The 17,392-nt window shown below is 43.4% G+C and overlaps 2 protein-coding genes across 2 annotated transcripts in view; both read right to left on the bottom strand.

Moving 5' to 3' along the window:
• Window positions 1-9,856, bottom strand: part of LOC126998921 (uncharacterized) — a 41,345-nt gene extending 31,489 nt beyond the window's left edge. The window contains exon 1 of the mRNA XM_050861181.1: window positions 9,597-9,856. Coding sequence (XP_050717138.1) covers window positions 9,597-9,619 — 23 coding nt within the window. The 5' untranslated portion in view covers window positions 9,620-9,856. The remainder of the gene's footprint in view (window positions 1-9,596) is intronic.
• Window positions 9,857-12,108: 2,252 nt separating this feature from the next.
• Window positions 12,109-15,357, bottom strand: LOC126999069 (salivary glue protein Sgs-3-like). Its single transcript, XM_050861445.1, has 2 exons — window positions 15,049-15,357; window positions 12,109-14,307 (listed from the first exon to the last, which is right to left on the bottom strand). Exons 1-2 carry the CDS (start codon window positions 15,172-15,174, stop codon window positions 13,741-13,743), a joined length of 693 nt encoding a protein of 230 aa, XP_050717402.1. The 5' UTR covers window positions 15,175-15,357; the 3' UTR covers window positions 12,109-13,740.
• Between the last annotated feature and the right edge of the window lie 2,035 nt (window positions 15,358-17,392).

Below are 17,392 nucleotides of genomic sequence, written 5' to 3' on the forward strand. Positions count from 1 at the left end.
ATCCACCAGTCCCATTACCAACCCTTCCCCTATCCACCAGTCCCATTACCAACCCTTCCCCTCTCTACCAGTCCCATTACCAATCCTTCCCCTATCCACCAGTCCCATAACCAACCCTTCCCCTGTCCTCCAGTCCCATTACCAATCCTTTTCCTATTGACCAGTCCCATTAACAACCCTTCCCCTCTCCACCAGTCCCATTACCAATCCTTGCCCTATCCACCAGTCCCTTTACCAACCCTTCCCCTCTCCACCAGTCCCATTAGCAGCCCTTCCCCTATCCACCAGTCCCATTACCAATCCTTCCCCTATCCACCAGTCCCATTAACAACCCTTCCCCTCTCCACCAGTCCCATTACCAACTCTTACCCTATCCACCAGTCCCATTTCCAATGCTTCCCCTATCCACCAGTCCCATTTCCAATGCTTCCCCTATCCACCAGTCCCATTACCAACCCTTCCCGTCTCCACCAGTCTCATTACCAATCCTTCTCCTATTCACGAGTTCCATTTCCAACCCTTCCCCTATTCACCAGTCCCATTACCAATCCTTCCCCTACCCAACAGTCCCATTACCAACCCTTCCCCTATCCACCAGTCCCATTACCAACCCTTCCCCTCTCCACCAGTCCCATTACCAATCCGTCCCCTATCTACCAGTCTCATTACCAACCCTTCCCCTATCCACCAGTCTTATTACTAATCCTTCCCCACTCCACCAGTCTCATTACCAACCCTTCCCCTATCCACCAGTCCCATTACCAACCCTTCCCCTATCAACCAATCCCATTACCAACCCTTCCCCTCTCCACCAGACCCATTACCAATCCGTCCCCTATCTACCAATCTCATTACCATCCCTTCCCCTATCCACCAGTCCCATTACCAACGCTTCCCCTATCCATCAGTCCCATTACCAACGCTTCCCCTATCCACCAGTCCCATTACCAACCCTTCCCCTATCCACCAGTCCCATTACCAATCCTTCCCCTGTCCTCCAGTCCCATTACCAATCCTTCCCCTATCCACCAGTCCATTACCAACCCTTCCCCTATCCACCAGTCCCATTACCAACCCTTCCCCTATCGACTAGCCCCATTACCAACCCTTCCCCTCTCCACCAGTCCCATTACCAATCCTTCCCCTGTCCTCCAGTCCCATTACCAATCCTTCCCCTCTCCACCAGTCCCATTACCAATCCTTCCCCTCTCCACCAGTCCCATTACCAACCCTTCCTCTCTCCACCAGTCCCTTTACCAATCCTTCCCCTGTCCTCCAGTCCCATTACCAATCCTTCCCCTGTCCTCCAGTCCCATTACCAACCCTTCCCCTCTCCACCAATCCCATTACCAATCCTTCCCCTGTCCTCCAGTCCCATTACCAATCCTTCCCCTGTCCTCCAGTCCCATTACCAATCCTTCCCCTCTCCACCAGTCCCATTACCAACCCTTCCCCTATCCACCAGTCCCATTACCAACCCTTCCCCTATCCACCAGTCAGCTCCTAGTGTTTTTTGCTATCGCACCGCCATCTCTGTGGTGCCATCACTTTTGTATTGGCAAGGAGCGAACAGACACTGATTAACGAGTCGTTGTTGCACCAGGCAAGACGTAAAGTATCTGATGATCAGCGTCAATGGAAATGCTGTGGATAACCAAAAATAGATTTTACTCAAATATGACATGTTAGAGACTTAAGGGAGGTCGAACGATCTACATTTTTATGTTGCCCTTGGTGTATTTCCTTTATCGCTAGAAAAAGAAGTCAAAGTATGTGTAGGACGTCACCGTTGTTTGGTAAATTTTTCTGACGTAGTTGAGTTGCTCAACAGTTACTATACCGGATTACGATAACGGAAAGGTGTGTTCTCTTACCTGCAACTCACCTGCTTCCCACATTTCTCTTTATCGTGGAAAATTTCATGCATGACCAGCTTCGACACTTTTATTTTCCCATTGTGCTGTTATTCGGAAAGTAATTTTCAACGATAACTTTTTTTTCTACCGGTTGTTTGCCAACCCAGGACCCGCCCTCCTCTTTATTCCCTCCCTTCCTCCTTTCCTTCCCTCCCTCGTCGCTCATCTTCCTTATCACAGTCCATAAAAGGGGTTATATTCATCATGATCGGAATGATCATGATGAATATGACCCCCTTTATGGACTGTGATAAGGATGATGAGCGATGATATCCTTCCAAGTCTCTATCCATCCCTTCTTCCCTCTTTCCCCTCTTTCTTTTATCCCCCTCTCCTTGCCTCTCCCTTCTTCCCCAAGTCTTCCCCTCCCTCCCTCCCAACTTCCCTCTCTTCCTTGTGAGTTATAATCGCTCCTTAATGCGTCTGGTGAAAATAATGGTCGGGGGAGATTCCTTTTTCATCCTACTTATGTTTATGGTCTCCTCCTCCTCCTCCTCGTCCTCCTCCTCCTCCTCCTCCTCCAACCCAATCTTGACAATGACCACAAATTTTAACATTAATAAGCGGAATCAGATATGGAGTGCACATGAGAGGAAATAACTAGACGGATCGTACTATCATAAATTTTATCTGTATCAACAACAAAAAAAGAGATAAACACAAAGGGTTCTGACACGCGAGTCGTTACCCAGCAATGTGGCTGTGAAGAAAAAGGGGCGTGTGTGGCATCAGGACTGGGAGGTAAAAGTGGCTGCTTCCTGCGCCGGGTTTTGTGCTAACGTGTCGCTATCAATTACATGCACCTGAAATGAACTCCTTTTGCCTTGTAGGACGTCGTGGAAATTCATGTCCGATAAGGGAAAAGAAACGGCACATATTTCTTACATCCTACAGATACTTCTTTTTCTTGTTGTTTTCATATGCTAACTAATGATTTCGAGTGCTTAGTAAGAGTTTCTTTTTCAAGTGAACTAGATCATTAACTTCTCTCGTGCGGTTTATAACTTTTTTGTATTATATAGATAGTTAGATAGATATATGGATATAGATATAGATACAAATAGATAGATAGATAGATAAAAGCGTTTAGATTTGCCAGCGTTTAGATTTGCTGGTGTGTGTGTGTGTGTGTGTGTGTGTGTGTGTGTGTGTGTGTGTGTGTGTGTGAGTAGGGGCACCATTAACATCATCATCACGCTACGGGGGCTCCTGGATCCTAATGGAGAGCAAACAGGCGGTGTGTCAACAAAGGGAAGTCCCAACACGAAGCATTTTAGGCCCGGCGACGAGGCGGACTCAAGGAAAACGGGAAGCTACACTGGGGATAGAATAAACTTAAATGTTGTTTCTGGAGATAAAAAATGCAAATCGGGGGAAAAATTGGCTGTTAACGTAGAGAAGAAAAATAAAAACGACATTGCTAAAAAAAATGCTGTTACTATAGAAAAGAGAAGAAAAATAAGAACAATATAGCCAGAAAAATGCTGCTACCGAAGAAAAGAGAAGAAAAATTCGAACGAAATTACTAAAGAAAAATGCTGTCACCAAAGAAAAGAGAAGAAAAATACGAACGATATTACTAAAGAAAAATCCAGTTACCGAAGAAAAGAGAAGACAAACAAGAACAATATTGCCAGAGAAAGATTATGTTACCGTAGAAAAGAAAGAAAAAAAAATAGAAACGATATTGCCAGAAAAAATGCCATTATCGTAGGAGGGAGAAGAAGGAAAAATAAAAACGATACTGCCAGAAAAAAATATTGAAATCGTACGCCAAAAATATGAGACATAGAAACATTTAACCCTTGAGAAAAAATGCCTTTAGTGTAGGAAAACGTTGACATAGGTAGGAAGAAAAAGGTGCTATGGGAGGAAAGAAACATTTGCAGGACGAGATGAAGGCACTACAGCGGAGATAAAAAAATAATGTTACCCTTCACCCAACATCCTCGTTCTTCCAGTTCCACCCTCTTACACTGCACTTTGTTCCTCCACGCCCTCCGCAGATGCTAAGATGAAACTGTTTTGCGTGTGTGCTGTTTGTTTCTTATAATTTATGCCATTATGGTGTGTGGCTCCCTAACATGCACATTTTTCTTTATTCTTTTCATTTTCGTGGGAAGCTCTGCTATTTAGGCTGGTATGACAAGACACTTTCGCTTCTCACATTAGCTATTTCTAAAGGTCAAAGAGGGGATCAATCAGGTTCTAATTAGATTTTTTATTTATTTTTAGGCTCAGGGTACAGAAGAAGGGTCAAACTACCACCAGGGTCATAAAACTACTTCTGGAAATGCCCACAACTCCTACGAAAGTCTTGTCAAATATATGTTCTTGGGCAGTGCAATGTCTCATAATACAACCCTTAATATTCTCACGGCATCTGCGTTATCAAAAAATCTCAAACGACTCGACTTTCTTCCTCCCCCACGGTGCTATTTCCTTAATACCCCGCAATTGTCGTGTTTTTCAGGGTTATCATCTCACAGTTCGTCTCGTCTGCATCTGCGAAGGTGAAGAAAGAATGACTGGAAAGAAAAAGGTCATTGTCGTTGCTATCGCTTGCATCTTTTCCTCCTCTTAATTGATTTTGTGCTTTCTTTATTTTCTCTCTGCGGTGTGTGTGTGTGTGTGTGTGTGTGTGTGTGTGTGTGTGTGTGTGTGTGTGTGTTGGAGTTTTCCCTCTATGTGTACATCCTTGTTTGGTGGGTGATGATTTGTCTGTCTCTTTCTCTCCGTGTGTGTGTGTGTGTGTGTGTGTGTGTGTGTGTGTGTGTGTGTGTGTGTGTGTGTGTGTGTGTGTGTGTGTGTGTGTGTGTGTGTGTGTGTGTGTGTGTGTGTGTGTGTGTGTGTGTGTGTGTGTGTGTGTGTGTGTGTGTGTGTGTGTGTGTGTGTGTGTGTGTGTGTTTGTGTGTGTGTGTGTGTGTGTGTGTGTGTGTGTGTGTGTGTGTGTGTGTGTGTGTGTGTGTGTGTGTGTGTGTGTGTGTGTGTGTTTGCTGTATTTGCGTGCGTGTAACCCCGTTTGTACGATGGGAGGAGTTCTGTAAGTAATTTTAAGTCAATTTCGGTAATCATTGTCTTTATGGAATAGTTTTCGTTGTTTAACCTTTTTTCGATTTTTTTTTAGAGCTTGTGAAGTTTTCTAATTTCATCACTAAATTTTCTAAGAGCTTTGAACTCTGGAAAAGCAATACCGAAACAGGTTTTCTCTGGTTTGTAGTAATTTTTCACATTTCCAAATATGAATGCCGGAGCAAACATTTCGAGCAAAAAATAAACAGATTTTTTTTCATGAAAGAAGGCTTCTGACATTGGTGATGATTTTGCATTATTATTATTATTATTATTATTATTATTATTATTATTATTATTATTATTATTATTATTATTATTATTATTATTATTATTATTATTATTATTATTATTATTATTATTATTATTATTATTATTATTATTATTATTATTATTGTTTTTTGTTGTTGTTTCTTATACTACTACTACTACTACTACTACTACTACTACTACTACTACTACTACTACTACTACTACTACTACTACTACTACTACTACTACTACTACTACTACTACTACTACTACTACTACTACTACTACTATTTTTTTTTTTTGGAACCTTTGACCTTTACCTTGCAGCACACCGCTAGTTTGTCGGTTCTTTTGTCTTTCTTTTGCGCGTTTCCCGTGAGGCTGCACATACTTTTTGTGGTGTATTTATCTTGATGCATCGCTCGCCCGCTCAGACGCATCCTTGTGTATACGTCACCCGACTCGTGAATCAGTGCGAAATGGGACTGTTCCGGCGGGAGGTGCGTGCGGGGGAGCCAAATGTGTGTGTCGCCTTTGCCTTCCAACGACCCTCCTTCCCTCCCTCCCCGACCTTGCCCCCAGCTCCGTGGTCGCCCTCGCCTGCTTCCTGTGCTGAGCTGCGGGTCGCTCCTTGTCACTGACCCCATGTAGCTGTAGGCGTGTGGGTGTGTGGGTGTGAGTTGGTGTGTGTGTGTGTGTGTGTGTGTGTGTGTGTGTGTGTGTGTGTGTGTGTGTGTGTGTGTGTGTGTGTGTGTTATCAATAAAACAACTTGCGTCTCTGAATCTTAAGATGGCTATCAGTATCTTATGGCGAGGGAGTAAGAAAAATGGAAAAAAAAGTAGGTGTAGATAGCAGCTATAATGATGGTGTGGAAAGAGGTTTATGTGAGGGTGAGGTGCTGATGGAGGGGGGGAGGAGCAAGAAGGAAAAAGAGGCGAAATAAAGAGGAGCTAAAAAAAAGTAAGTATATAGAAGCATGAGCAGATGGCCGCGGTGATGATAGGGGGGGAGGTGTTACGTGAGGATGAGGTGCTGATGGCAGGAGGTGGAGGTGAGGAGGAAGAGGAAAAGGAGGTGGATAATTACAACTTTAAGATCTTTCCTTTGTTCCTCTCAGATGGAGTTTTCGCCCATTGTTTTTTTTAATGATAATGTAAACGGCTATGTAAATCACACTAAGATGAAACTGTTTTGCGTGTGTGCTGTTTGTTTCTTATATTTTATGCCATTATTGTTAAGGCAGTTCAGTGACTCAACAGAACACCATTATTGTTTTAGTAATTGTAAATAAACCGGCTAAATAAAAGAAGTCAGGATTAAGCAGTTTTACAGGCTATGCTTATTGTAGCTTTCTGAAACGTTATTTTTATTTGTGACATTATTGTTGTAGCGATTGCTAAAACGCTCGAATAGAATACACTTTGGGTAACTTTACATGTTAATGAGATTGTCTTCGGTAATTATTCATGAAATGGCTAAATCCAACACGCCCTGATCAAATAGTTATTCATGCTGTGCCCATCGCGGCCTTCCCCGGGAGTCATCCGTCTTGGCCCGGTGCCCTGTATAGCAGCTCAGGTGCATGACGCAGCTCGGCTCACCTGTGGCCCGTGCGCGTCCTTGAACACTTTCATTGCAGAGCTGCAGGAGACGTCATGGCGAGGACACTGAAGGTCGCCGGATGACCTTAGCCCAGGCCAGTCCGGCAGAGATTTTCAATAAGACTTTATTGTCTTGTCTTTGAACACAGTATTACATATTTTTTTTCGTTGAAAGGATGCAAATCAAGGGCCAAACAAAAAGGTCCGTACCTTTTGTCCTTACAGAGGAAATAAGAATCGGGGGAGAATAAAATTTAATGTAAAATTTAGGGCTCGGTGTCTTGATATACCCACAGTCTAGGACTATTCTTTGACTGTGGATATACCCTTCTTGAAAATCATAGGCGTGTATTCACTTAATGGGAGGCGTGTTGTGTACTGAACAATGATCCCTTGTCACCGGAGCTTCTTTGTTCAAACTGTACCTTCCCTTTGTTTCACCCGACTGTTAAAACAAATGCTCTGACGATGTAAATGAAGACCTTGTCTCGCTCAACGCAGCAGCACCTTTACTCCAAAGGTTCAATGAAGAGTGACTCAATAAAGAGTGAGTAACTGGCCTCTCTAAGTCGTAGGCTATAACTAAAGACGAGTTCTTTGACCTGTTCTACCCTCCTGCAAAACGCACTAAACAAAACGCAATTGTTGTATGGACCCCCCCACACACACACACACACCTGGTAAACAGCGGTAGATGTTACACAAATTTTATACAGGATGGGAATAGATATAAAACGAACTTTTCGTTTTCTTTATTTAACAAATGATGCCAAGTTAGGCATCAGAGGAGAATAATTTTTGCCCGGAGACAGGCGCCCACAGGTCCCTGGCTGTAGCGGGGCCAGGATAAGCCCAGCGGAGCGTGCCGAGGCCCGCCTCAGTGCGGTGCTGCAGGAAATTAGGTTTTGTCCTCGCCAAGGGGTCGACACCCGGCGGAAGATGCCGCAGCCCATGTCGCGGAGACTCGACTCAGAAATAACAGCTCGTGAACTGCGTGCGCTTCTTGCCGGATCGAATATATTCGGATTTTTTTCGTATATTAATGAATAGCTGGTGGTATTCGCTGAAAATCCAACACCCTTTTTATATCGTTTTAACCGGATTAAAAAGAAATCAAAGGCGTAATCTTTGGGTCTTGTGAAGTGTTGGCAAAAACGAATCTTGCACACATGAGCAGTTCCGTGGCAATATTTTGTCTTTTTTTTTTACTGAGCACTGTCCATGCTATTATTTCCGGGTTAATCATGCGCTGTGTAAAGAAAAAAATTATCGAGATGTAAATATTGGTTATATTACTCAGACTATTCTCGGGGCGTGTGGAGGAGGGAAACTATCGGGCCGTGCATGACTATCCCCATACTGTCCGTGCCTGCAGCCCGCCTACCCCAGCTGGGATGAGTGCACGCGCGGCCAATAATGCACACCGACGGGCTCCGGTGTGTGGTCTGGGGAGGAGGGGGGGAGGACGCTTTAATACCTATGTTTTTTATTTATTTTTTTATTTTTTATCGGGACGGGTTTTCTCTCGGAAACATGCGTGGCGATGCTGTCCTTCGGTATAATTTTTATGAATTTTCTGTAATGAGTTGACATGTTTTTCTTGCTGTTCAGATGTGTTTTTGGCTGTGTCAACTTGTAATATCGTCTGACAAGCATTATAATTTATGTCAGTGATACTGTCTGGCAGAACAACAACCACGTATTGCCAAAATCTACTTTTAGATGTTTGTATTTTTTTTCTCTTAATATTTCAACCTCTCAGTCAAAATTAGTTTTCCATTATTTTGTCTGGCCACACTCACAGCCGTTCCTGTATCTTTAATAGGCGTGTTTTTTTTCCCAGCTTGGGGTAAAACGCTCATAGATTAATTCACATTTTATTCACTGTGCAAAGGCTTTCGGGTGTTGCGTTTGTTCTCATATAGTTTCCTGAAGTATTTACGCTACACAACAGTGTTTTGGTATTATTATTATTATTATTATTATTATTATTATTATTATTATTATTATTATTATTATTATTATTATTATTATTATTATTATTATTATTATTATTATTATCATTATTATTGCTATTATTATTATTATTATTATTATTATTATTATTATTATTATTATTATTATTATTATTATTATTATTATTATTATTATTATTATTATTATTATTATTATTATTATTATTATTATTATTATTATTATTATTATTTTCATCAACATCATCAGCATCAACATCGTCATCAGCACTATTTTTGCTGTTACATAATTGTATTGCTATACCATGGCTACTGTGATGAAACTACACAGGAACGGACATGGAGGTAGGATAATCCTACCTCCATGGGAACAGAATATAACACGTCCCGGGAATATTACACGTACGACCCGACAGGGAGATAAGGAGAACACACACACACACGTTTATATGAATGTGTAATGTGTGTGTGTGTGTGTGTGTGTGTGTGTGTGTGTGTGTGTGTGTGTGTGTGTGTGTGTGTGTGCATTTGCGTGCAGGTGTGCGTGTGCATGTGCATGTGCGCGCGTGTGTGTGTGTGTGTGTGTGTGTGTGTGTGTGTGTATATATATCTATATATATATATATATATAGATCTATATATATATATATATATATATATATATATATATATATATATATATATATATATATATATATATATATATATATATATATATATTATGTATACTTGAGGTGACTTAAGATGCAGAACATTAGTAGGATGGTGTGCTTGCACTTACCTGAGCAGCGTGTGGAGTCTCATGCCCGAGGCTGTGGCGGGAAGTTTCAACGGGGTGTTAAGTACGAAGCTGATGACGCGTAGGTGTGGACCCAGCGCGTTTAAGATCGGGGAATGCGCTTGTGACTGTCACGATGGCAAGGCCCACGGACACCTAGTGTTCCTTCAACTGACAACGAACACGGCAGGGCGTATGTGTCCTGCGAGCCACACACTGCAGCCACCGAGCTCCTGCTGTCCTGTCCTGGCGGCTGGCGCGCACTGAGTCCCGGCTCTGTGGGACTGGGACTTAACACGCGCAGAGACAGCCCGGCACGTGGTCCTTGAGGCCACGTCGCCTTTAATATCTCTTGTAACGAGTGAGATGGAGTCTCTGAGAGGTGAATGCGTTTATGATGACTCTTCCTTAATGACTGTGCTTATATTGTATTTTAGTATCGACATTAAAATGATATATTATTGCATAACCTGACACACACACACACACACACACACACACACACACACACACACACACACCACGCACGGACGCGCGCACAGTGCTCTGTACATAGTGTAATGGTTAGAGTTCTAGGCTCACGACCAAGCAGTGCTTATTTCCATCCCCGTGTTCTAGAGGTTCCCCCGTTACTAAGGTTCGTATGAAAACAACTCTGCAAGCATGGCCAAGTTCAGTCCAGAGTTACAGACAGTGTTGGTTGTTGAAGCTGGCACTGCGATTTCTCTGAAGCTCTTCAGACCTTATATGTGAGACTAGGTTAGTAAGGCTGGAAAGGAATATAATGTTGGGTCTTCTTGTCCCGCTAACAAAATGCATGTTCCCGACAGTGTGTGTTGTTTTCTATGTCATTTTACGTTTATACAGAGACACTGGGTGGACTGGGATATATTTCAAGCTCTGCCGGTCTTGTAAATGTCTTATTTAATGTGATATGCCTCAAAAAATTGGAATAAATTGTGCCGCGCATGGGCAGTTGTTTTGAGAACCTCGGGGACGGCAGCACCTCTTGAACAACACCTCATCCGTGCCACTGATAACCCAGCAGCGAATGGGTACCGGGTGTTTAAAGGGGTCGTGTCTCGCTTTCTGGATGTGTGTGTGTGTGTATGTGTGTGTGTGTGTGTGTGTGTGTGTGTGTGTGTGTGTGTGTGTGTGTGTGTGTGTGTGTGTGTGCGCGCGCGCGCGTGTGTGCGCGTGCGATGTGAACTGCATCTGTACTCAAAGTTTCATTACCATGCAGCCAAGAGCTATTTTTGGAAAAAAATATGGGTTGTGTCATACACAAAATAGTCACACACACACACACACACACACACACACACACACACACACACACACACACAGACAAACACGCAGAAGCACTGCGCACAAATATTTATGTATATGTAAGGAACCTTCACCTTTGAGGAATCCTAACCGTTACGAAAATTGAATTTAAAAATATTAAAAAATTATACCTATTTGGAACATGATTTATGCACACAACAAAAGATCCTATCATGCGTGTAGCCTTGTAAATCCTTGAGATTCTTAAAGGAGCAACGACGGAGGTGAAAGTTGCCCAGACGTCCATAAGCAGCTATTTTTTTTTTCTTTTAGATGCCTATAGCGCCTCGTGACATCCCCAGCCCGTTAGTGGTGCAGGCGAATTTCATTTATAGTGGCTCCCGTGGTCATGAATATCTCAACACTCCTGGGATCTGTGTTTTATTCCGGGACAAGCAATTAGTCAGGCAACTGTTCGTCGTAACGGGGACCCATTTTTCATACACCTGCCTGCCGTGTACACCATCATTCTTGCTTCTACAGACTACTGTGATGGTTCTCGTTTGTGTTGGCCGACTTCCGACACCAGCTAACATTCGAGCAAGTGCTCATCGTAGCGGAGACTTGATTTTCGTACTGTAGTGGATAATAGCGTGTCTGCTGCTGCTGTTGACCTAGTGTGATGAAGGTCGACAGCTTCCTCACGCCGCCTCCAGCACACCGAGGCCCAAGGCGGTGCAGGAATCAAGGACTGAAGACTATGTTGGAGAGAAAAAAGGAATGTATATCAAGGCTTTTTATTCTTAGGGTCATCACAACGCATCCGGCGAGAGGCGGGTGAACAAGAGGAAACAACAAGAAAACAACACAATGGAAGCCAAAGCTCTGCAAGGTTCAAACGTAACAAAACAATTAACAACTATTTACAAATATATAGAGTAACAAAGCATAAAATTAATAACATAATTATTACATTCTCCGATAAGATTTCAATAAGGCTACTAGAATAATCATATAAAAAGACAATATGTATCTGACACACACACACACACACACACACACACACACACACACACACACGCAAAGAGGCAAAGTAAAAAAAAAGGAAAACATCGAAGCATTTGCACTACTGTATCTGTTTACCACATAATCACATAAATATATATATATATATATATATATATATATATATATATATATATATATATATATATATATATATATATATATATATATATATATATATATATATATACTTTTCGTAACAAACTGCGATGAATTACTCTCCGGCTCCCTTGTAAACACCGCCATTGCAGTTTCTAAGTAGGGTGTGTCCGCCAGTTTGCATACATATTTCCTATCAGTATTCACATCAGTGAGAGAGGGAGAGAGGGAGAGAAAGAACAAAAAATTACGTAGAAAAATTAAGCAGAAGTATGAAAATATAATAGCGTTTAATGTAATATTTGATCATCAACCTTTATTTTGCAGATATTTTAGCTTTATACATCGGTTCAGTTTGCTAGAACATTTAAACATAGTATTCTCTGATATAAGAACTAATTGGAGCAATGCGTACAAATTGGCGACGTAGAATCAACGAGGGGGCGGTAAAACAATGTGTGTGTGTGAGGCATTATAGCAGCAGCAACCCCGGCCAAGGTGTGAGCGGACAGAGCCAGACAGAACGACCTGCCTCTCATAACAGACCCTCAGGCCGTGCACGGCTTTCCAGGACTACTCCCCCTCACCACCCTCACCCCCCTTACAGGCCCAAAAAGCTGCTCACCGACGGAAGCACCACAGGAAGCCACTCTAGGAGCGGAAAATACAAACAGACACACGCAAACAGACATACAGCCAAACAAACAATCAAACATACAAATAAACAAACAAACAAACAAACAAGCAAACAAACATTACATAACTGATCACAGTACATCCGACCCCCGGGAAACGCTTCTCATCTACCAGGAACACTAAGGAACAAATATGGCTCATCGTCGTGCATACAAGTGTATTATATGCGGCAAATAAATAATATGTATGTATGTATAGTATCCCACTCTCTTCGTCTGTCCTCCCGCCGTCGTCTGGGTATTGGCAACACTTCTGCACACTCTCGCCTCGGTGACTCCGACGCTGTGTGTTTAGAGTGAACACAACGACGTGACCAAGAATAACGGCTTGAAATAACAACCTTCACGTCCTATTGTAACACGTTTTCGAAGAAGAGAAATAGTGGACATTAAGACGAGTATATCAGTAACTTTACTATACATTTTTGATCTGAAATCGAATAATATTAGATATTCCCCCTCTCTTGTAGCACGTTTTCGGCAGATGTATAATTAATGGAAATTAGATGAATCTATCCATTATATATTTCTTTTTATGAAAATGTAAAACCGAACAGAGGAAAACGTACACTGCTATTTCTTAATGACCTTAATCGCGCTTTTCGGTCATATACAATATCATAATTCAGTATCAGTGGCATAAGAGTCCTCAACATAAATGTCCGTCCTTGAGTCATTTTCGTGGTCTGCTGAGTCAGTATATGAAGGAGAAGTACACTACTATTTTAAATGGACATCTATCACGTTTATCAGTCGTTTGCAAGATCATTATTCATATCAACGCTCTAACACAAGTCTCCACAGAAAAGTCATCTTCATGCACCGTTGAGTAAGTAAAAGAGGAAGTAAAAAGAGACAGTGTAATATACATTGGGTACTAATTTCGTTTGTCAGTCGTTTGCGAAAAAAAAAAAAAAATCAATACTATAACATCCTCCTCAACAGTGACGCCGTCCTTGAGTCGTCTTGGTGGTGTGCATGGTCCGTCGAGTTCGCATAGAAGGCACTCCACGCTCCCCTTACTTGGCGTAGACTTCCGGTTTTTTGTAGGTCTGATGCAACTTGTCCAGGTGGGAGGGGTTGTAGGGGGAACGGTAGATGAACAGATTGGAGGGTCGTCCGTTGAAGAACCAAGGACCTGTGAGCCACGTGATGAGACTTGGCTTCAAGGTCGTCGTTGGCTTGATAGTGGTGGTGGGCGGAGGCGTCGTGGTGGTGGTCGTGGTAGTCGTGGTGGTGGTCGGGGTGGTTGCAGTGGGTGGAGGGATGTGGTGTCCCGGCGTGGAGGGGGCCTTGAAGTGGAACACGCTGGAGGGTTTGCCGTTGTTGACGAAGTTGACGTTTGGACGAAGGAAGTTGAAGCGGTTGCGGTTCGGTGAGACGTAACCAAGGCCAGGCATGTAGACGTAGGGCCGCGGGGGCAGGCGGATATAGTAGATCGGGGAGTCGGTGAGTGGGATGGCTGGCGGGGTCTGGGTGGTGGTGGTGGTGGTGGTGGTAGGTGCCTGGGTAGTGGTGGTGGTGGTGGTTGGCGTTCGTTGGGCGTGTGTGGCTGAAAATGGCGTCTTGTAGATCTGAGGCTGCGTCTGTAAGGAAAGGGTTGAGCGTGAGTTCATTGTTTCTTTGATTGTGTGTGTGTGTGTGTGTGTGTGTGTGTGTGTGTGTGTGTGTGTGTGTGTGTGTGTGTGGAATTGCAATCGCCAGCAAGTACTCTCCCGGTAAGAGCAAGCTCATTATAGTTGACCTCTGAGCACTGTCAGGACCTCACACACCACACACCCCATCCCCCTTGCTCAAGGGGGAACAGTAACAACTCCTTGTCAACGGAAAAATACCGATCTGAGCGGGGCTCGAACCTCTCTGTCAGGCCGCGAAGCCTGGCAGCACGGAGCTATAACCGACTGAGCTATCAGAGTGGTGTGTGTGTGTGTGTGTGTGTGTGTGTGTGTGTGTGTGTGTGTGTGTGTGTGAATGATTTACATTGTAAATGAGTAAGGATGTAATGTTTATATTAATGAAGCATTCGTAACGTATACAGTAATTCTCATTTAATTTGATAATATCGCATTAAATTTAAGAACATGACTGTTGCATAATTCGAAGATCTAACCTTTGTGAACTACACGCTTGAAACTGTTCCCTGAAAAATATTTTTAATTCATTTTATCTATAAACACATTGCAATGAGAATACTTCGCGTGACACGTAATGATGGCAGTGCCTTACTAGAAAGTAATTACTTCATTTCCAAGCAATCATGAGTACTTGACGGAAAACTTTAAACGGTATAACCACCCTGTCATGGGATGCACCGTTGCGTGTCTCACCTTCACCTTATCCTTGGCGTCCTTGTTCTCTTTGAAGGCTTCCTGTCTCACCTCGTGCTTCACCGCTTCCGGCCTGATGCTGCTGCTGTGCTTGGGCGGGTTGGTCTTCATGATAGCCTGCTTCATCACGTCTTTCAGGGAACCAGACGAAACTCTGCTGTTAGCAAAGCTGGAGAGGAGTGATCCCCGGACGCCGCGCCGCGAAGCAGGGAAGAGTCGCCCGAAGGAGAAGGCCTCAATTTCGCGGCAGGCCGTCAGCGTCACCACCACCACCACCAGCGCCGTCACAACCCTGCGAAGGGGACAGAACTTTTAGGTACTTTTGGCGTAAAAAAAGAAATTATAGCAGAAGCAGATACAATACCTCTAATAGGTATTTCACATATATTCATTTTTTTTCGTCTGTGGCCTCATAAAGTAAAACAAATAATAACAATATAGAAAGAAAAATTATGAAGTAGCAGTAACTCTAAATTAAAGTTACATAGTCTGAAGAGCTCCTATGGGCAGCAAGTGTTCCATGTGATGCAAGTCTACTCCGCATAAACTGATTTATGCTCTACTTTATAGGCCGCCCAGCCCTTGACACTCGGAGGTGAAGACGTACACAGAGATAACAATTAATCAAACTGAACTGTCAAAAGATCGCGGGATGCAAATGCGAGCTTAGCGGGACGCCGACGGGAAGCCTCGTAGGATGGAGTGGTTGAGGGCGAGCAACAATACCACGCTTATATGGAGCATGGTCGCGTATTGAGATGGCTGAGGGTGAGAGTGAATGCCGTGATCATCGTGATGTATGTGGTCGGGGTGGGTGGGGGGGGGAGCAGCAAGCGCCAAGGTGCGTCGCTAGAGGGGTCAGTAGAGGAAAAATGTTGTTGTGTGGCTGTTCCCTCACCCTGGGGACAAACAGTATGTGTGTGGACGTCATTCACTAAGGAATTTTATTTAATTAAAACATTATATCTTTCTTTCTTTTCAGGCAGTCCGGGACACTCAGGGAGGAAACTGCTATGGCGTGAAGAACCACTTTGCCAGGAAAAATGAAAAAAAAGAAGAAAAAAAAGGCCAGTAACTGAAAAAAGTGTAGCAAATACGTTAAAGCGGCTACCAGGAAGTATGTTTTAATCAACCTAGTGAAAATAAGGTGTGGCAAATATCGCCAAAATGGTTATGAAAAAGTATGGTTTCACCAATAGTGGCGAGCAAAGACGTGAATTAAGACACCTTTATTATTATCATCACTCCAATAGTTATTAAGGAAACTTGGTGAACAAGTGGGCGCCAGTATCATCTTGCTGCCTCATCTCTTCCTCGGCCGCCGCCTCCATGCCAGGTAAAGTAAGAACTAATTTGTCTCGATTGTTGAAGGACGGAAAAAATAGCATGAAGCTTCACTCCTGCAGTGGATGATCAGCGACGGTGAGGGTTCAAACGCCCTTTCTTTGTCCTCTTTCGACTGTTGGATTGTTATTTATTATTTTTTACGGTAACGTAGGTAAAGCAATAATAAAACCTCCGCCACACGCTTCCCGATATGAAAGAAGACAGAGGGAAATGCCCAAGAGATAAATAAGTAGATAATATTTTTAGTTTCTTGGTTTTGTTCAATAATTAACTCGTCTCATTCCTTTTTTGCGATGTCACATGGTAGTTAGTTCATAATCGGTGTTAATTAATAGATACGACCATCGTTCATTAGTTCATTAGTTTTAAGTTAAAGCATTTGTTTGATACCTTGTCTCAACCCTCTATTTGCGTTGTCACATGGTCGTCAGCTCATGATTGGTGTAATCAGTAGAGGAACGTGTCCACGCTGCCGGGTGTGATGGCGGGCAGGTGTGAGGTGCCCGGGGGTGAATGGTGCCAGGGGGTCCCGGGCGGCGTAGGGAAGGATACTAATTGCACTGTATATATAGGGAAGACGCCTTGTTTATCTCTTGTAGCCTGGCAGGTTCTTGGTATTTCCGTGAGGGTACGAAAGGTAAGGGAAGTCTTCGTGAGAGTTAATGATGGCGTACGTGGGAAGTCGTAACATTTATAAAGAAAAAGGGTTCGTAGTCTAAACGCACGAGAGCGGATTAACAAAACATGGCACACACGACAGCAAAAGACTTCCGACCTTCAGCATTATTCAGCTCAATTGCTTCTCTTTAATATTCAGAGCGACGCTTGAAAACAGGATGTGCCAGAAAGACAGGTGGAGGGGAGGAGAGTGCGAGAGAATATGCCTCGCGTTGTGCTACATCACCGGCGACACAAACACCAGATGACGCCTTCCCACTGAGATCGCTGCTGCCTCCAACACGTGTCCCGCCAACACCTGCGGAACACCTGTGCGTCG

Source organism: Eriocheir sinensis, chromosome 15 (assembly GCF_024679095.1).
Source record: "Eriocheir sinensis breed Jianghai 21 chromosome 15, ASM2467909v1, whole genome shotgun sequence".
In the NCBI taxonomy this organism is placed as follows: Eukaryota; Metazoa; Arthropoda; class Malacostraca; order Decapoda; family Varunidae; genus Eriocheir; species Eriocheir sinensis.

Excerpts from the sequence above, each read along its gene's own strand:
- LOC126999069 (XM_050861445.1), bottom strand. The coding sequence starts at position 15,174 with ATGAAGCAGGCTATCATGAAGACCAACCCGCCCAAGCACAGCAGCAGC. Across the intron at positions 14,308-15,048 it reads ACGCCAAGGATAAGGTGAAG|ACGCAGCCTCAGATCTACAA; the intron begins GTGAGACACGCA and ends CTTTCCTTACAG.